We start from the raw sequence: 20,987 nt of genomic DNA, 5'->3' as shown, positions 1-20,987 counted from the left end.
AGTAAATGACATAGTTACATTACTTACATTTTTAACAAGGTAACTCGTAATCTGTAACATTTTACAATTCAAAACTAACCTTACCAACACTCCTGACCACATCATCAGGGCCACACATAGTTGACTAAGTATCTCCAGGGCCACAGAAGACATTTTACAACAGTTTTTACAGGCTGGGTGACGAGTAAACACATGTCAATGTGTAACGTACATTGGTGGTGTTCTCCTTTAAGAGTAGTAATCAATCAAGGATCAAACATTTTATCAAAATCATGCTGCTTATCATATGACAATATGATATGATATCATATGATATGATATGATATCATATAATATATGAATTTATTGCATCCTTTTATAAGAAATGAATACCAAAAGTAAACATTTTATAATCAGTTTAAAGCTTAAAGTATATACATTCCTCTAATTTCATGGTTTCTAATGGTCACTCACATGGCAGCCATTTCTACATCACAAAACAAAAGAAACATACCACATGTTTGTTCTTTAATAGCTTAATTTAATAGCTTTTATTAAGACAACATTTCAATGCCAAATAACTTTATTGTTTAAAATGATTTTGCATAAACAGTTCACCTTTTATGTATAGATTAGATACTAAATATACTTTAAAATGTTATGTTTTTTAAATGATGTGTATAACTGTGATCGTGTCACAACAGCAATTTTCCATCCTTTCTTCATCTTCCAAGGTTGTTCTTCTCATCCCAGCTGCATTTGTTGCATATTAATATTTTAAAATTGGAAAAAAATAGTAACTTCACATAAAAGTGTGATGTAATCTGTGAAATAGTGTCTGATGTCTTACCTCAGTTAATCATGATATAACATCCTGTGGGATCTTACTCCTTTGGTTTAATGGGGACTTCTGTTTGGACTGAGTGATGTTATATCTGTGGACAAAGAAATAATTAGTTGTCATGCCTGCATCCTCGCACACAACACAAACAATATTAAACAAGAAGACCACTAACCCTCAAAGTCGATGAAGATGATGAGGTCATCGTTTTTGAGGTAATTGCGCCGCCTGAGGTCAAAGTGCTTGATAAAGTTCCTCCAGCCCCATGATTCACTTTTGTAGCAATCACAGGAAGTGTCAAGCGTCCCCACCTTGGAGGGATTGTCCCAAAACAACTTTCCATCTGATGCTAGAGAACACAAAAAGACAGAGCTGCAACGTGAGGAGAGGTTACGCTGTTTCCATGATACTGTACAGGGGAACAACCTATGACTTCATGCTGTGTGATGGTTGAGTGTTTTCAAGGAAGGAGATGACGGTAGTAAACTTTCCTCCAGTAAATGCTCTGTATTATGAAATAATATAATGTAATGTTAATCACAAGTATTCTGCATATTGATTGAATTCATATCTAGTGTTAAAGTAGAAATTGTGTTTGTTCTAAATCTGAAAATGATGAGGTCATTGTGGAAATTACCAGAAACTGACTGTGGAAAGCCCCTAGCTTTACAGAAAATAGCAGAAAGTAACACCTGGCCAATTAAAAATGCCTGATATGGACAGGCATGGCCGAACTCCAGGGATACGAGCAGGTCTGGCTTCACAGAAAAAGACCTCAAAGATGCTGAAGTCAGCAAACAGCTGGCCAAGGGGGTGAAATCATCTTTCATGTGTTATCGTTATAAAAACGTGCATAAGAGTATTATGTAAGGGGAGAAAAGGGGAGAAGGAATATGGTCCCTCCCCCAATTTCCACCAATGAGGTGCAGAGTGTGGGAAGCATAAATCAGGTGTTTCGCAGGCCGCTTGTCTGTTTGGTGCCGGTACCTGGCCCAGGTTTAACTCTTTTGCATCGTCTCCAGTGAATTCTGAACTATCGTATAGATTGTCATAAACTTCTGAAGAGACATTTGTTTTCGTCAGCAGATTAATCTAATGACTTTAGTGACTTTTATGACTTTTCCTCTAGCACCATCATATAGTTTACATTTGTGGTTTTGGGTTAAATGTGTCCCGGATACATTCACGCCCCCTTCAGGATCACTAATAACTTTGAAGGAAATTGTCTTCAATATTGGTTCTGAAATGGATATAATAAATAATTGGTCGGAGGCTGAGCTGAATACAACCACACACACAGTTGGTGTGTCCGTTGCTAGCTTACAGCTAACTTCTCTACATTGGCCATTTGGGGTGAATTAACACAGACTTGAACATGAAGCGAAAATGTGCTTCACTTACTATCTGAACACACCAAGAGCCCTGCACTAACTGCTCGTACGATTTGGACTAAACATTTGGAGATGCTTCAGTAGTTTGTTGAACACCCTTGCAGTGGATATGTTGCTTTGTAAATCATTTTTATGGCATTTACTCGTTTAAAGGTATCAATAAACAAAGTTTTACAGTCCAATTGAACATGGTTACAACTTATTACTATGATATATATATATATTGTACTGTCTTATTCCCTCTGGGGATAATGGATAGGGAGCACTTACTCATCCTCATATCAGTGGTGAGGCTGCGAGCGGTGGACATCCGCAGCTTAATGTCTGGGTCTTGGTCCATCACCACCAAGGTAGCCTGTCTGTTTACCGCTGGCCACTGCATCACCACATCATTGACCCCGCTGACCAGGTAGAAGTACAGTCCAGTGTAGTTCCCTGTGTAATCAGTGTAACTGGACAAAGGAATAATACGGACACCGTAAGCATAGCCCTCAGGGCTGTAGAAACGCGGGCTGTCAATTACTGTGTTGTTGTCGGCCGTTTCCATGATCTTGGAGAAGTTCTGGATCCTCCACACGGTGTTGGGGCAGCGTGTCTCGGTCAGGCTGATGTCGTCGATGTAGATGCCACCGGTAGATGTAGAGGGATCACCGCCCACAGCTTGGAAAGCATATCGAAATTTTACCCCTACCTCCATTGGGACATGGGAGATCTTCCATGTGTGGTCAGAATCCGCTGGAAAGAACAATATTTACTGTTAAGAACTAGTTTTCATAACATTCTGGAAAATACACTATTGACTTTCTTCCCAGAGGTAAATGAAATAACCCATACCACTCATATCTGTCCATTAAGTATGAATCTAGAGCCATCATATCTTGGCATAAAGACTGAAGAAGGGAACAATAATATGCATCATATTATCTGCAGCTGAACTTTACCAATGTGTCAATGGGATCTTTACTCCTGTAATGAACAAACATACAGGATTGATTTTGCTAAATGTTGTTAATAATCGGTCATGTCAACAGGCATACCGTCATATATTTAATATGATTATATTTGCTTATGCTTATTTGAACTACAAATGCTATCCAGCAATATGCTATATGTTTTTCCTGAAATGTCGTTATTTTGTGAAATGTCCTTGAGTTTTGTGAAATGGTTTTGTGTGTTCGGAAAGTTATGTTTTGGGAAATGTTGTTCTGTTTTGACCCTAAGGGCCACCGTACCCAACACTGCCTGGCAACCTTATCTATCCAACAATGGACAAAGGGAGGCTAGATGTTTTCCACCTGTGTTCCAGTTTTTATGCAAAGCAAAGTTAATTACATGCTGGCTGTAGCTTCATGTTTAGCATACAGCGGTATCAATCTTTTAATCTAACCCTTGGCAAGAAAGCAAATAAGTGTATTTCCTAAAATGTTGAACTATTTAAAATGATTTAATGAATAATAATAATAATAATAATAATAATAATAATAATAATAATAATAATAATAATAATAATAATAATGAATAATAATAATAATGAATAATAATAATAATTAATAATAATAATGAGTAGCAAACTTTACTAAACCTGTCCCCACTGACATACACTGTGTGTGTATGATGCTCTCTCGGCAGTAAGTAACTGTCTGCTTGTATGTTTTATGATGTCCTAAAATAACTTGATTTGAATAGCATTTTATCAGCGAAACAAATGTCGAATGAATATTTGACTTGATGCAAAGGTGTGTATTTAGGTAGTTTCAGGTAGCTGCTGTGAAAAGTGTCCTCCAAAAACATGCCAACTTAATAAATACCATTAAAAGTGTGTATTTTCTTCATTTTACGAACGGTGCCTGTGCCATCATCCAACTTGACCCAGATCACCAGTTTGTCTTTGGAGCTTCCAGTCATCTTGTAGAAGAACTGCAGACACTGAATCTTCCTCTTGGGATAGAGGGTTCGGGATTCCAGCAGTGCCGACTCCAGAGGCTTTCCAGTCATGGTGCTGAAGTGCATGAAGTACCCAGCATCTAGAGAGGGAAGACATGACACGCTCTAACAACATACAATTTCCTTTTTGCAGTCTGGACTGAGAATAATCAATAATTGGGATTTTTAAAGAGGCATTATTCAACTCTGACCTCTGCATGTTCCCAGGAGTGTGTGATCCTCTTCACCCTCACTGCTCTTGGTATGGACCCAGTCAGCATCATCAGAGGAGGCCTGGATCATCCCGCAGATGTTGGTATACTCAAAGGCACACTGGTCCAGCAGGGTGAGCGGACCAGCTGGAGAGGGAAGGAGGTGGGGAGGATTTTTAAAGTTTTAGCCCATTTTGTGCTGAGCAGGCTCAGGACATCATCTCTGTTCAATCATATTACATTGTGTTTATCGTCAGAAAAACAGATCAACATAGGAAATGTACTTATCTACGTACAGCAGTTGTACATCCGGTTGAGCCTCAGGGTGTCCATTTTGCTGAAGTCGAGGTATTGGCCAATGATGTTGTAGAACTCTGGGATTTTGGTGGTGATGGTGGGGATGGATGCATTCTTGTTAAAGGAGAAGGGCCTGTAGTGCATGACGGACTCGTAGTCGTACGCCGTGTTTTGATCGGTGATGTAGTCATCGTTGTATTTGTTGAAGTTGTGTTCGAGTCCTGTGGGAAATGTCACGTTGACACACAAAATGCCATACTAAGGGTTAAACACATGCTGTAGGTTATTAACAACATTTCATACCATTACTACTGAAATACTGGTTTTACAGAACACAAATGACAAAAGAAAGAACATGAAGCACCGTGACGTTTGTAGACATACCTGGTGTTACCTGATTCAGCCAGATGTCGACATAGTCATCCCTGTCTGTGCGGGACTGTTCATGGTAAAATCCCAGAGCGTGTAGGAGCTCATGTTCAATCACCGCCTTGTGATCACAGCCTGACCCTAAAGACAGAATCTGGCCGACCTGCTGGTCACCAACACTGGAGAAACACCTATGACAGTAGAAGCAGTCGATTAAAGTTAGCTTCATTTCGGACCGATGATTAAAGCAGATTTCAATTGCATGATGACATTGGACCATCACAGGTATCGGCCAATAAAGGCTCTAAAATCAAATATCAGCATTGCTGCAAAATGAACATTTCTGCCCATAAAGTGATGCAGAATTTTGCTCGTAAGAAAGTGCAGCGCAGATTGAGCCAAGTTTTTAAGTTTGTTTTTTTCTTAGATTTTAAGGATTGTATAGCTATTTTTGAATTACTTAATATATTACTGAGTTAAAGCATGTCCATAAAATACATGGACTAATTAAGAGTAAGCATAATAATATATTAATTCCACTACAGGAGAGTCTACATTTCTTCTGCAATCAGGTGGAAAAAAACATGTGTGTACAGCATATCAGTATCGGCAATAGGCCAAACTGAGATAGAAAATATCGGATAGCGGCAAAAATCCAATATCGTGCATCTCTGATCAAAATGTTTAGCTCTACAAACTGGTATCTGTTCGGCAGCAGCTATCAACAGTCGATTTTGTAAACACAGCCATACCCTCCTCTCTTTTCAAACTTGATGAACGTCTTCTCTCCCTCGTAAGGCTTGAAGTCAACACAAGACTTCAGCCGATACATTTCAAAAGCCTGGTGTACGCAGCCCTTTGCATTCAGATCTGAGAGTAAGAAACAGTCACAAAAGATGGTTATAAGAGGGATCCCCCTGTCTAACGTTTTTAAAGGTTGCCATGTATTTCTTTTTTTGTTAAATCAGGTTTTAACTTCGGTGACTAGTCTAGAAGCGTCATGAGAGGCACAAACTGGAGGTTTATTCTGGGACACTCATATGACAGTGAGTATATACCGTCAATAATATATTGAATATTAAACATAAACTCACCCAAATCATCACCCAGAATGTAAGGAATTGGAAATTTCCATCTGTATTTTTTGTCAGCCATGGCATTCCTTCCTTCCTGTAGCATAAAAAAGGTTTTAAAAATGTAGTATGCAAACAAATTGACAAAAAAAACACACACACAATAAAGCACATCTAGTTATCTGAAATAGATACAGGTCTGTAGTTACTCAAGAGAAGGAGGACTAACAGTCCCAACAGACATGAGATTGCTCTCAAGAAATACTAAGACATTCCCATCAAAATACAACTTACTGGAATTAAAATGTCCCCTTCGAAAAGGTTGGCGTCTGATCCTGCAGGGCGGGAACAAACACATTATATTTAAACCAGCAACAAACACACAGTTTTAGACAACATTTTACACATTAGTGCAGTAAATACAGGAAGTAGCTCACCCTGGTTTAGGATGGGGTTCTCATCCTCGCCATTCTCATACACCTCTGTAACACAAACACAGACATGGCTTAGACTCTTTTCATAGCCTTTCCACAACTGTTATTTCTTATATAGCCTTTCCACAACTGTTATTTCTTTTTTAAGAACGATCATGTTTTGACCTACCATGTACCTCAGGGGAAAAAGATATCTGAATAAAACAAAACCAGTGTAAGTCGTCACCAAGTTAATAGTCATATCACATTGTGCTTACTATCTTAATGAATAAATACTTACAGTATATGAAGAGGCTAAGGCCACGAGTCCAAACAATAACAGCACTCGCTCCATCATCATGCTGCGAGTAAATGTTGCTACTTTGCTTTAAGCGTGCAGGCTGACAAGATATGACCTTTAGTCCTGGATGAAGTTTATGCCTGTTATAAAGAGTAACTGAAGGACTTGACTGACTAAGCAGTGTTACTGATTAATGAGGTGTTATTTTTTATGTCTGCAGTGGCATACTTTTTTGTCTTGCTTAATATCTGATTTTGTTATATAATCTTATAGAGCCCCTAAAGTTCATCATTGATTATGTGTTATTTTATATAATTGATGTGACATAACACCAAAAGCTTGAAACGTTTACTTGAGATGTTGGCAAGTTCTTCCCTTGTTGGCCTCCACTCGAAATACCTCAACATTGCAAAGGTATGCAGATTGGAGACTCGCTCAGATTTGAAAGTTCTTGCTGGGTGTCAATAAAAGTATTGGTTCTCATGTTCCTTTTGTTATGAGTGAATTGAAGATAAAGCAGTCACTTGTGTTTTAATAATAATCTAATTCAACCACTAGATGGCCACAAATACCAAGGCCAGCACTGTTTGGTGTAAACCCCTTTTATTCTCAGGTAGTAGCAGTTTGAGTCTAGATTTTAAACAAGATAGGCAAATAAGTAAAATCCTAAACTAGACCCATATTTAGACAAGCAGTTGAACATATGGTAGGCCTACTGTAGCTATAATGTAGCCTACTATATGTAACTCAGTTACAGTGGTTTTGTCGCTTTGACTAAGTTTTCACAATATGAATCTCTTAATACAACATTCTTGTAAAAGGGTTTCTATTCACTGAAAAGAGCAACTCTAACCAGTCTCTCTCAAACAGAATAGCAATGTGTTATACTTAAAATAATTAAGTGTGTTCTTGTTTAGTGGTTGTTTAATGTTATGGCCTATTCCCTTTGATAAACTGGATGTCATTTTCAAAAGTTTACATGTAACGTTCGCTTACGAGATATTCAGTGGTGAAATACAAGTTATAGCCTATTTAAATTAGTTAGCTGTGTTGCAGAAAACGGAAGCTTAAGCTAACGTTACGTCAACGTTCCTTATTCACGTCGCAATAGCAACGTTACTCAAATATAACCGGGCAAATGTGCTGTGCTTGGTTTGGGAGAAGAAGTAGGTGTTGCAGATGATTCAAACATTATTATCCACAGCTTTGAACATTTTAGTCCTAGTCAACGTTAGCTTTGCTCATTTGCACATTAGCATGGTTAGTAGCACGTTAGCTAGCTACGTTCTTGCTAGGTCAACCAAGATAAGGATTTTGGAATTCATGGAGTTTCGCCGAATCTCGATCTGTGAAGGTCGCACAATAACCCAATAGGGACGTACCATAGTTATGGTTATAATGCGCGTGTGACTCTTTTGAGGCAACGTGGACGAGGTGGCCGAGTGGTTAAGGCGATGGACTGCTAATCCATTGTGCTCTGCACGCGTGGGTTCGAATCCCATCCTCGTCGATATTTTTTTATTTTTTTTTATTTCAGCAAATAATAATGTACTATTAGTGTTTTTGTATATTTAATTTATGACCATATTTGATCGTCCACTCTCGATATTATGTAAACAGCGAACAGTGGCATCGCGTTCAATGGTGCAAGTTTGCAATTTTGTTTATTAAAAAAATAAGTATTATTTGTAACTCTCGCAACTCTTGACATCAAATCAGAACCCTCATTCCTTTGCTTTTCTTCTTTTATTTTTAATTTGAATGAACCTCATCTGCTTGATATGCTCTGTTGTGACATCCTTCACTTTTGTCCATGTGTTTCACATCACAGCTCTCCTGGGAATCAGCAGGGCATCGTCCGTCTCCTGTAGCTCCGTAATGACTCCCATCCAGTCCATGAGAGAGGTGGATCGTCTCTGTCTGTCCGTCCATGAGGTTGTCTGTGGCTTTGCTGCTTGTTGTCTATAAGTGAGATACAGAAAATGTAGAGAGTGAATTACAAGGAAATAACCATCCATAGGCCTGTCGGTGTATTATTAACAGACTGGGCAATTTCATGCCATTTCCTGCCCTGAAAAACCTCACTATTATTTTAAAAGAAGTCCCAATGAAACTTCCCCAGTTAATTAATTACAGTGAGACATGTATTTAGATTATTATCTCTGCATAAATCAGAAAATACTGTCAACAGCCATAAAAAAAAAAAAATCAACACCTAAATGTGTATTTTGGATGTTTTCTTTCCACTTTCAAAATCTCAAAATTGACCGGTGCATGAAAAGTGATGTTTTTGCGTGCAGTGTTTCATCCTAAAATGACACGGTAAAGTTCACCTTTGGAAAGTATGCTTGTTTTGTTGCTCTTGAATATTACTTTACCTTGTGCTCACGGTGATGTTGATCTATGGCGTACTGGTATTTGGCTGCATCCAGTCCGAGTGCACCAGCTAGTCTCTCTCCAAGGAAATCACAAGCTAATTTTGGCAACAACGACATAGTGAGACTTTTTCCATAGCTATAATTAAGCCTATTGTTGATTTTGTATGCTTTCAATGTATTTAAATTTCACATCACGTACTCAGCAGGGAAATCCTCCCAAATAGAATGGCCACATTCCTGAATGACAACTTAGTCTGAGAAAGAAGAGATAGGAAAAGAATAGATGACTAAATTATAAATTATAAATACATTTAGAATTACACTCTGAACTTGCTTAAGCCATGGATTTAACAAACTATACTGTTGAACATGAGCGACTCTCTCACAGAGCCAAAACCAGAGAAGTGAGTCTCAAACTTGTGATGTCATCAAGTATAAAGTCTGCTCCATTGACGATGAATGGGAGAGTGAATTTGTAGTCACAGAATGTGTGTTTTCTTTCTTATACCTAAATAAGATGTATTTTATTGTAGTGTTCTTAGTTCTGAAACAGAAAATGTGCCCATGACGTCACAAATTTGAGTTTTAGCACTCTAGTTTTTGGATGTGGGAGAGTTGTTCATGTTTACTAATATGTTTGGACGGTCTTAAGGCCTTTACACCCCAGGGACGTTTTATAAGTTAAACTTCAATATATTGTTGTTTTTTGTCACGAGTACTTTCACACTAAACGCAGATATTATGTGGCAAAAATTCCAATAATCTACCAATAATGTTGTGCAGAACGGATTGAGTTGCACCCATATTTATGAGGATTATACAACAACAACATGAAGGCTCTGTAGTTTTGAACTAAGACATCTTCTAACTCCTTTCCACATTGACACATGCAGAGCATACCAGATCCACTTCATGTACAATAAAAGCCCATAACATGTAATATTCACAGGCAAGTATTTTTGCATTTCCGTGTGGTTTATTCGTCACACCCCCGGAAAGGCCTTCATACCATAGGAATAACAAGTATAACATTTTTGAAAAAAAGTTACACACTCTAAGAGGTTAACGAGATTTCTCCCCTAAACAGTGTCCCACCTTCTCTGCAGGTTCTCTGAATGGAGCCCTGTTTAATGACTCCTCCTCTTCCTCCTCACTGTCTTCCTCCTCCAGGGTTTCACCGCTGGAGAAGTGGATGATCTTCCTCTGTTTGGACAGGGCAGCACTCCCAAAGTCTGCTTCCTGTGTGTCTGGTGAAGACTGAGACATTGGACAAGTCTTTACAACAGCTGTTGTTTGTATTGACACGTTGTCTCTACGTCACATTATGTGTTCAGCATGTTGTCATTTTTATAGGCTTTTATAAACAGACTACGTCAGCCATCCAAAGTGAAGACTTAGCAAAGTCACACACAACTGTTAAAAGTTAACTGACACCTTTGCTAGACTGTTACTGAACACAACACACCATATGCTAAGAGCTCTGTTTGTCTTGCTTCATTATTTCAACACTTACTTCCTGGTGGCTGTTGTTCATTCTTCATAAGTCTTTCTGTTGCTCCAATGCAACACCGTCAATTCTGTTCTTGTGTCACAGCTGTACTGCATGTGTGTCGACGCGGACTGCTTTGTGGAGAAAAACAACTACAGGATACAGGATCAATCTTGAAACCTGAGACACCAAATACAGCAGTGCAAACCTTAACACACGCAAGTAGCTAGTAATGCAATCACTTTCATTCTCGGGCTCGAGGGGTTGGGCTTGTGCTGAGTAGAACGTCTATTGACAACTTTAGCCACTGAAACCTTAATGTTTCCAATATTCCCCTTTTATGTGTCCTTCAGGTGGCCTGAAAGTCAGATAAAACAGTTTGATATCATGTCTACATGTTGTATATCTGCTAGTTGCTGCACTTCACACTAAAGTGATACATTCAAATCCAGGAGAGCTCTTATTTTTGGATGTTTGCTTGCTTTGTGAAGTTTAATTGGCAGTAACATTCAACATTCAAAAGTTGCAGTTTGACATATAACGTAATGTATAATTTGCTCATTTTAAATCATGTTGATTTCATTGTATACTAACTGTCAAAAGTGTATTAATACAATAGTATGTGGTGCAAACTGTATACATGCAGTGTGCAGTATGGATTTGGGACACACTGCATCTCTGTAACACATTTGTAGTCTCAAAGGTCAAGCCGAGCTGACCCCGATTACATCATCAGGGTCATTTTCTTAATCAAAGCTTGACAAGACTTTTCTCCGTTTTTTGATTTTTCTTTCAATCGTGAAGGCATGCGAGAACAACAACGTTTTCTTCGCAAATTCAAGACAACACAGGGTGGGCACTTAATATAGAAATGGCCATTTTGCGGGTGAAGTATTCCTTTAATAGCTAGGATGATGCTTAAATCATGTCGACATATACAGTATAAGCACAAGACGTGGAAGATTGGAGGCTTACGGGTGATGTAATACCATTAGAAATACATTTTACATGAAGGACTCCATTAGAGGAGGCATAATGGGCTACAGGAGTGTACATTGTAATGGGAATCCGACACACCCTTTGAATAAACAGTTGCCTTTAAAAGAATAAAACACCATCATTGGTCTGATTTCTGCTCCGGGTATAATGAACAATGGTTACCTTCTTTGGCCATTACAACTCCATCAGGTCCCCACTGAAATCCCTGCACAGCTGAATATAAAGTGCAAAGGTGTTGCAGTGCGCTATGTGGAAATTTAGAGAGACAGCTCGTCTGCTTTTCACTACAGTTGTGGAGTCTAGCTCAGGTAAGCCAATATACAAGTAGGGGGCATAAATGATTACATGTGAGCAATATATTACAGTTTATACACGTTTCCAGCGATAGATAGTTATGCTTTAACCTTGGGGGGAGTTTCGACAAGTTGGAGCTGCTCTTCAGCGGCACATAAAATAACTTTAGACACGAATGTTCACGGCCCCCCCAGCCCCAGATGTGATCTTGCTAACGCTCCGATCATTGTCTTTAAGGAAGGGGATAACACTCAATAGATGTACGGTACCATACATTGTGTCAACTATTGACAACAGCGTTCTCTCAGCAACTGAAAAGTTTACAAGAGTCAGCATGTCACTGTATGCATCAGTGGATAGTCTGGTGCATCCACTGAAACATACAGATGAAAATCAACATCACCAAAACTTATGACTTGAGCTACATAGAATTGTATACTGTCATAAGTGTGTACAGCTAAAATATCATTACATAACAATGGAAATAAATTAAGAACTACTATTATCAGGATACATCACAGAATCCCTAAGCATGTTAAAGAATCAGTCAGTAATAACGTTTTCTTAAATGAATAGTTGAAGTAAAAAAAACAAAAAATAAACAGCTTTCCTGTACAAAAAGAGCTACAGTACATACGTCATGTGATCTAAATAAAGTATCGACTGTAAACTGCTTCAGCTAAAACAAACCAAATGCACCAGCAATGACACATCTAGTCTTGTTCTTTGGTCTGTCCACGATTCAATTCTGTTAATTATCATAAGTGTGTTTTTATGAGGAAGTTCTGATCAAATCTCCGCTATGAAATGCAAGAAAATCATACAGGCTGATTGTGGGAATGCCATTTCCTATATTCACTCATTCTGCTTGGCTGCACCATATTCTATGTAGTGGAAAATATTAAATATGAAAAATCTGTCTGTCTTTTTGTTTTATTCTTCAGATGCTACTACTGCATCTTTTGTTTAGATCCATTTCCTGAACCTAAGGCCATTTCTCAGCATGTGTTATAGACCAGTTTCTATTATAATCAGGCCAGATCACTCCAGTGCCAAAAAGGTTCAAAACCACAGTTCTGAGGCCACAGTGAGCAGTTTACGTCGCCACACGGCCAAAGGCACCGTTAATAAGACTACTTCACCAATAAGGCTTATTTATCATCCTTGGAAAGAGCTCATGTAAAGACCTAATTCGAAGCTTCCATTTCATCTAACATTTAACAACTAAAAATACATTGAAATATCGTTCTATCTTTTTAAATGTTTTAGGTTTACTTCATGAGTAGCTGTGAGGACTGGCTCTGGCTTAGGTGCAAGGATAATGGCTGTCATACCCAAAATACAATACACATGTTTCAGCATAAATGTAAAATACCATGGATTAATAGAACAAAAAAATAAATTCTTCCTATGGAGGTTTACATGAAAGAGAATCATGGATGCCATCATTACAATAGATGGTATAAAAGCATCAGGCTGAAAGTAGAAAGTGTGGAAGGTTTATGAGAGGACGCAGCCCGTGTCCTTCTGAGGCTTCAGATCTGGCTCCTTCACTGGCTTCACCTCCTCCTCCTTGGGTTTTGCCTAAAGTTAGAGCAACAATAATACCAATGTGAAACAACACAGCCTGAAAAACAGATGTAAGCTATTAATCACTATTACAGATGGTCATCTAGTGTATAAACTATGAGACGAGCCGCAGTACCTTCTCATTTTTGGCTCCCTTGGTCAGGTCAAAGGTGGCGTAAACTTCAGAAGTGCACTGCTCACTGAGAGGCGTCAGCTCGAAGGGGATTGGCTCAGCCAGGCCGTAACTCGCCTTCAACTCCAGCTGGGGGGCCTCAACTGGGACCTTGTGGAAGTATCTGAGGAAAAAGAGTAAAATAAGTTACAATTTAACTTATTTAAGTTAAAGTTGTAGTGTTTTAGAGTACATCTTAAAACGCACAGTCAGTCATTTTCTGCCACTAGAGTTTGGTGGCATTGTGATGTAGCGTGGGATCATGGGAGTCGTCTTAATCACGCTACAATCATCGTTCAGGAGGTTTTTACCGGGAGCCGAATTATTCGCAGAGGTCTCATCCTCTCCAAAACAAACGGGCCAAGTGTATAAAAAGTGTTAAATACACTGAATGAGGCAGTTTCACGTTCAAAGTTAACGTTTCCGACGCTCCTCAGTGGATACTGGAAGATCCGGAGGGGCTGCAAGTTGCCACTAACGTTTGCTCAACTTGTTTCTCTGATAACTTAAGATCCAGACGTTGGATGACTAAAAACAATTGCCGTTTTTTAACATTTTAATGCAGAAACGTTACATATTATACTTTTTATAAGTTTCGATAATGTCCATTTCTTCCACTGAGGGCAATATCACAGAGCCTTTAGTGTTGCACCTATAGAAGATCTATTTAGCTAAGATAAGGAAATACAAAGTGTGCACGTAAGAACAACATGTATGGAGAGTGTATAAGTGTACACCCTGACTGACTCACATGAAGCCATTTTCTCTTTGGCACTTCTCCAGTGTGTTTTTAATGACGCCGCCCAGTTTGAGGAAGAACAGCTGCTCTGATGGTTTGGCTGTGGTGCCCGGGCCTTTGGTCTGACGGTACTCTTTACACAGCGCCTCGGCACGGGAGTAACCTAAACAGAGAAGTCTTCATGTCAACACAGAAGATATTCAGGCAGTAAAGAAAGGGAAGCGAGGAAAACACTGCAACTCTTCTTTTCATTCTGTCCAGAAGTACAGCAGCGACACACAGATCACCTGTGTAATGAACTAGATGCAACTTATTATAAAACAATTGTGCTTCAACTACATGTTACTAAACCCAAGTGAGCATATTCATTTAACTTAACAATACATGCATTCATAATAACATACTGTATATAATGTACCACACTGTATGTATGTCACATAAACTTTACCTGACTGAGTTTCAGTGAAAAAACACAATGAGTGTATTAAAATCAAATTAAAGTACTTTTCACTCGTGTTTTTGGTAAATAAAAATGAAAATAAAAGTACTTTTACTAGTTATTCTTTTGTATAGCACTTTGTAGCTTTTCAAAGTGCTATATCATATAAATGTTTCTTACTTACTTTCTAAAGGCCCTGTCACGCATATCCGTATGACAGAACATTTGTCAGAGTCCAAATACGTCCAACTACTGTACGTTGATATAAGGTAAGGTATAAGTAGTATTCATTAAGAGCTCACTGTGTTACGCTGGTGTACGTAGATATAAGGTAAGGTATAAGTAGTATTCATTAAGAGCTCACTGTGTTACGCTGGTGTACGTAGATATAAGGTAAGGTATAAGTAGTATTCATTAAGAGCTCACTGTGTTACGCTGGTGTACGTAGATATAAGGTAAGGTATAAGTAGTATTCATTAAGAGCTCACTGTGTTACGCTGGTGTACGTAGATATAAGGTAAGGTATAAGTAGTATTCATTAAGAGCTCACTGTGTTACGCTGGTGTACGTAGATATAAGGTAAGGTATAAGTAGTATTCATTAAGAGCTCACTGTGTTACGCTGGTGTACGTAGATATAAGGTAAGGTATAAGTAGTATTCATTAAGAGCTCACTGTTGCGCTGGTGTACGTAGATATAAGGTAAGATATAAGTAGTATTCATTAAGAGCTCACTGTGTTACGCTGGTGTACGTATATAAGGTAAGGTATAAGTAGTATGCATTAAGAGCTCACTGTGTTACGCTGGTGTACGTAGTATAGGTAAGGTATAAGTAGTATTCATTAAGAGCTCACTGTGTTACGCTGGTGTACGTAGATATAAGGTAAGGTATAAGTAGTATTCATTAAGAGCTCACTGTGTTACGCTGGTGTACGTAGATATAAGGTAAGGTATAAGTAGTATTCATTAAGAGCTCACTGTGTTACGCTGGTGTACGTAGATATAAGGTAAGGTATAAGTAGTATTCATTAAGAGCTCACTGTGTTACGCTGGTGTACGTAGATATAAGGTAAGGTATAAGTAGTATTCATTAAGAGCTCACTGTGTTACGCTGGTGTACGTAGATATAAGGTAAGGTATAAGTAGTATTCATTAAGAGCTCACTGTGTTACGCTGGTGTACGTAGATATAAGGTAAGGTATAAGTAGTATTCATTAAGAGCTCACTGTGTTACGCTGGTGTACGTAGATATAAGGTAAGGTATAAGTAGTATTCATTAAGAGCTCACTGTGTTACGCTGGTGTACGTAGATATAAGGTAAGGTATAAGTAGTATTCATTAAGAGCTCACTGTGTTACGCTGGTGTACGTAGATATAAGGTAAGGTATAAGTAGTATTCATTAAGAGCTCACTGTGTTACGCTGGTGTACGTAGATATAAGGTAAGGTATAAGTAGTATTCATTAAGAGCTCACTGTGTTACGCTGGTGTACGTAGATATAAGGTAAGGTATAAGTAGTATTCATTAAGAGCTCACTGTGTTACGCTGGTGTACGTAGATATAAGGTAAGGTATAAGTAGTATTCATTAAGAGCTCACTGTGTTACGCTGGTGTACGTAGATATAAGGTAAGGTATAAGTAGTATTCATTAAGAGCTCACTGTGTTACGCTGGTGTACGTAGATATAAGGTAAGGTATAAGTAGTATTCATTAAGAGCTCACTGTGTTACGCTGGTGTACGTAGATATAAGGTAAGGTATAAGTAGTATTCATTAAGAGCTCACTGTGTTACGCTGGTGTACGTAGATATAAGGTAAGGTATAAGTAGTATTCATTAAGAGCTCACTGTGTTACGCTGGTGTACGTAGATATAAGGTAAGGTATAAGTAGTATTCATTAAGAGCTCACTGTGTTACGCTGGTGTACGTAGATATAAGGTAAGGTATAAGTAGTATTCATTAAGAGCTCACTGTGTTACGCTGGTGTACGTAGATATAAGGTAAGGTATAAGTAGTATTCATTAAGAGCTCACTGTGTTACGCTGGTGTACGTAGATATAAGGTAAGGTATAAGTAGTATTCATTAAGAGCTCACTGTGTTACGCTGGTGTACGTAGATATAAGGTAAGGTATAAGTAGTATTCGTTAAGAGCTCACTGTTACGCATGGTGTACGTAGATATAAGGTAAGGTATAAGTAGTATTCATTAAGAGCTCACTGTGTTACGCTGGTGTACGTAGATATAAGGTAAGGTATAAGTAGTATTCATTAAGAGCTCACTGTGTTACGCTGGTGTACGTAGATATAAGGTAAGGTATAAGTAGTATTCATTAAGAGCTCACTGTGTTACGCTGGTGTACGTAGATATAAGGTAAGGTATAAGTAGTATTCATTAAGAGCTCACTGTGTTACGCTGGTGTACGTAGATATAAGGTAAGGTATAAGTAGTATTCATTAAGAGCTCACTGTGTTACGCTGGTGTACGTAGATATAAGGTAAGGTATAAGTAGTATTCATTAAGAGCTCACTGTGTTACGCTGGTGTAACGTTAGATATAAGGTAAGGTATAAGTAGTATTCATTAAGAGCTCACTGTGTTACGCTGGTGTACGTAGATATAAGGTAAGGTATAAGTAGTATTCATTAAGAGCTCACTGTTACGCTGGTGTACGTAGATATAAGGTAAGGTATAAGTAGTATTCATTAAGAGCTCACTGTTACGCTGGTGTACGTAGATATAAGGTAAGGTATAAGTAGTATTCATTAAGAGCTCACTGTGTTACGCTGGTGTACGTAGATATAAGGTAAGGTATAAGTAGTATTCATTAAGAGCTCACTGTGTTACGCTGGTGTACGTTGATATAAGGTAAGGTATAAGTAGTATTCATTAAGAGCTCACTGTGTTACGCTGGTGTACGTAGATATAAGGTAAGGTATAAGTAGTATTCATTAAGAGCTCACTGTGTTACGCTGGTGTACGTTAGATATAAGGTAAGGTATAAGTAGTATTCATTAAGAGCTCACTGTGTTACGCTGGTGTACGTAGATATAAGGTAAGGTATAAGTAGTATTCATTAAGAGCTCACTGTGTTACGCTGGTGTACGTTGATATAAGGTAAGGTATAAGTAGTATTCATTAAGAGCTCACTGTGTTACGCTGGTGTACGTAGATATAAGGTAAGGTATAAGTAGTATTCATTAAGAGCTCACTGTGTTACGCTGGTGTACGTTGATATAAGGTAAGGTATAAGTAGTATTCATTAAGAGCTCACTGTGTTACGCTGGTGTACGTAGATATAAGGTAAGGTATAAGTAGTATTCAGTTAAGAGCTCACTGTGTTACGCTGGTGTACGTAGATATAAGGTAAGGTATAAGTAGTATTCATTAAGAGCTCACTGTGTTACGCTGGTGTACGTAGATATAAGGTAAGGTATAAGTAGTATTCATTAAGAGCTCACTGTGTTACGCTGGTGTACGTAGATATAAGGTAAGGTATAAGTAGTATTCATTAAGAGCTCACTGTGTTACGCTGGTGTACGTAGATATAAGGTAAGGTATAAGTAGTATTCATTAAGAGCTCACTTGTTACGCTGGTGTACGTAGATATAAGGTAAGGTATAAGTAGTATTCATTAAGAGCTCACTGTTACGCTGGTGTACGTAGATATAAGGTAAGGTATAAGTAGTATTCATTAAGAGCTCACTGTGTTACGCTGGTGTACGTTAGATATAAGGTAAGGTATAAGTAGTATTCATTAAGAGCTCACTGTGTTACGCTGGTGTACGTTGATATAAGGTAAGGTATAAGTAGTATTCATTAAGAGCTCACTGTGTTACGCTGGTGTACGTAGATATAAGGTAAGGTATAAGTAGTATTCATTAAGAGCTCACTGTGTTACGCTGGTGTACGTAGATATAAGGTAAGGTATAAGTAGTATTCATTAAGAGCTCACTGTGTTACGCTGGTGTACGTAGATATAAGGTTAAGGTATAAGTAGTATCATTAAGAGCTCACTGTGTTACGCTGGTGTACGTAGATATAAGGTTAAGGTATAAGTAGTATTCATTAAGAGCTCACTGTGTTACGCTGGTGTACGTAGATATAAGGTAAGGTATAAGTAGTATTCATTAAGAGCTCACTGTGTTACGCTGGTGTACGTAGATATAAGGTAAGGTTATAAGTAGTATTCATTAAGAGCTCACTGTGTTACGCTGGTGTACGTAGATATAAGGTAAGGTATAAGTAGTAGTATTAGTTAAGAGCTCACTGTGTTACGTGGTGTACGTAGATATAAGGTAAGGTATAAGTAGTATTCGTTAAGAGCTCACTGTACGCTGGTGTACGTAGATATAAGGTAAGGTATAAGTAGTATTCATTAAGAGCTCACTGTGTTACGCTGGTGTACGTAGATATAAGGTAAGGTATAAGTAGTATTCATTAAGAGCTCACTGTGTTACGCTGGTGTACGTTGATATAAGGTAAGGTATAAGTAGTATTCATTAAGAGCTCACTGTGTTACGCTGGTGTACGTAGATATAAGGTAAGGTATAAGTAGTATTCATTAAGAGCTCACTGTGTTACGCTGGTGTACGTTAGATATAAGGTAAGGTATAAGTAGTATTCATTAAGAGCTCACTGTGTTACGCTGGTGTACGTAGATATAAGGTAAGGTATAAGTAGTATTCATTAAGAGCTCACTGTGTTACGCTGGTGTACGTAGATATAAGGTAAGGTATAAGTAGTATTCATTAAGAGCTCACTGTGTTACGCTGGTGTACGTTAGATATAAGGTAAGGTATAAGTAGTATTCATTAAGAGCTCACTGTGTTACGCTGGTGTACGTAGATATAAGGTAAGGTATAAGTAGTATTCATTAAGAGCTCACTGTGTTACGCTGGTGTACGTTGATATAAGGTAAGGTATAAGTAGTATTCATTAAGAGCTCACTGTTTACGCTGGTGTACGTAGATATAAGGTAAGGTTCATTAAGAGCTCACTGTGTTACGCTGGTGTACGTTGATATAAGGTAAGGTATAAGTAGTATTCAGTTAAGAGCTCACTGTGTTACGCTGGTGTACGTAGATATAAGGTAAGGTATAAGTAGTATTCATTAAGAAGCTCACTGTGTTACGCTGGTGTACGTTGATATAAGGTAAGGTATAAGTAGTATCATTAAGAGCTCACTGTTACGTGCTGGTGTACGTGATTAAGGTAAGGTATAAGTAGTATTCGTTAAGAGCTCACTGTGTTACGCTGGTTGTACGAGATATAAGGTAAGGTAATAAGTATTATTCATTAAGAGCTCACTGTGTTACGCTGGTTGTACTTTGATATAAGGTAAGTATAAGTAGTATTCATTAAGAGCTCACTGTGTTACGCTGGTGTACGTAGATATAAGGTAAGGTATAAGTAGTATTCATTAAGAGCTCACTGTGTTACGCTGGTGTACGTAGATATAAGGTAAGGTATAAGTAGTATTCATTAAGAGCTCACTGTGTTACGCTGGTGTACGTATGATATAAGGTAAGGTATAAGTAGTATTCATTAAGAGCTCACTGTGTTTACGCTGGTGTACGTGGATATAAGGTAAGGTATAAGTAGTATTCATTAAAGAGCTCACTGTGTTACGCTGGTGTACGTAATATAAGGTAAGGTATAAGTAGTATTCATTAAGAGCTCACTGTGTTACCTGGTGTACGTAGATATAAGGTAAGGTATAAGTAGTATTCATTAAGAGCTCACTGTGTTACGCTGGTGGTACGTAGGTATAGGTAAGGTATAGTAGTATTCATTAAGAGCTCACTGTGTACGCTGGTGTACGTAGATATAAGGCTAGGTAATAAGTGTAATCAGTTAAGAGCTCACTGTTGTACCGCTGGTGGTTGACGTTAGATATAAGGTAAGAGTAATAAGTAGTATTCATTAAGAGCTCAACTGTTTAACGCTGGTGTACTGTAGGAAATATAAGGTAAGGTAATAAGTAGTATTCATTAAGAGCGCAACTAGGGTTCGCTGGTGTACGTAGATAGAAGGGTAAGGTATAAAGTAGTATTCATTAAGAGCCTCACTTGTTTCGCTGGTTTGTACGTTGAATAAGGTAAGGGTATAAG

General features: G+C 38.2%; 2 protein-coding genes and 1 non-coding gene across 4 annotated transcripts in view; 1 reads left to right on the top strand and 2 right to left on the bottom strand.

The window, feature by feature from the left end:
• Positions 1 to 507: 507 nt before the first annotated feature.
• Positions 508 to 11,407, bottom strand: mep1a.1 (meprin A, alpha (PABA peptide hydrolase), tandem duplicate 1). 2 transcript variants are annotated; one of them, XM_029462740.1, is made up of 18 exons: positions 10,691 to 11,407; positions 10,273 to 10,434; positions 9,377 to 9,431; positions 9,178 to 9,272; positions 8,567 to 8,761; positions 6,689 to 6,695; positions 6,523 to 6,567; positions 6,380 to 6,420; positions 6,107 to 6,182; positions 5,765 to 5,882; positions 5,028 to 5,203; positions 4,643 to 4,864; positions 4,347 to 4,493; positions 4,020 to 4,235; positions 2,482 to 2,946; positions 996 to 1,169; positions 830 to 914; positions 511 to 732 (listed from the first exon to the last, which is right to left on the bottom strand). In XM_029462740.1, the coding sequence occupies exons 1-17, from the start codon at positions 10,709 to 10,711 to the stop codon at positions 877 to 879; spliced, it is 2,253 nt and encodes a 750-aa protein (XP_029318600.1). In that variant the 5' UTR covers positions 10,712 to 11,407; the 3' UTR covers positions 511 to 732; positions 830 to 876. The 2 variants fall into 2 exon arrangements, with proteins under 2 accessions (XP_029318601.1, XP_029318600.1); XM_029462741.1 differs by lacking the exons at positions 9,178 to 9,272; positions 9,377 to 9,431 and having other exon boundaries at positions 508 to 732.
• Positions 8,228 to 8,309, top strand: trnas-gcu (transfer RNA serine (anticodon GCU)). Its single transcript has one exon. It is a non-coding gene; the product is annotated as a tRNA-Ser (tRNA).
• Positions 11,408 to 11,544: 137 nt separating the features above from the next.
• The window catches only part of brox (BRO1 domain and CAAX motif containing), a 19,845-nt gene continuing 10,402 nt past the window's right edge, over positions 11,545 to 20,987 (bottom strand). The window contains exons 9-12 of the mRNA XM_029425881.1: positions 14,888 to 14,891; positions 14,452 to 14,616; positions 13,665 to 13,824; positions 11,545 to 13,543 (exon numbers count right to left, since the gene is read on the bottom strand). Coding sequence (XP_029281741.1) covers positions 13,460 to 13,543; positions 13,665 to 13,824; positions 14,452 to 14,616; positions 14,888 to 14,891 — 413 coding nt within the window. The 3' untranslated portion in view covers positions 11,545 to 13,459. The remainder of the gene's footprint in view (positions 13,544 to 13,664; positions 13,825 to 14,451; positions 14,617 to 14,887; positions 14,892 to 20,987) is intronic.

The sequence above is a fragment of the Cottoperca gobio genome, chromosome 24 (genome assembly GCF_900634415.1).
Source record: "Cottoperca gobio chromosome 24, fCotGob3.1, whole genome shotgun sequence".
NCBI lineage: Eukaryota > Metazoa > Chordata > Actinopteri > Perciformes > Bovichtidae > Cottoperca > Cottoperca gobio.
The sequence above is the reverse complement of the archived record's forward strand: the minus strand, read 5'-3'. Positions and strand labels throughout refer to the sequence as shown.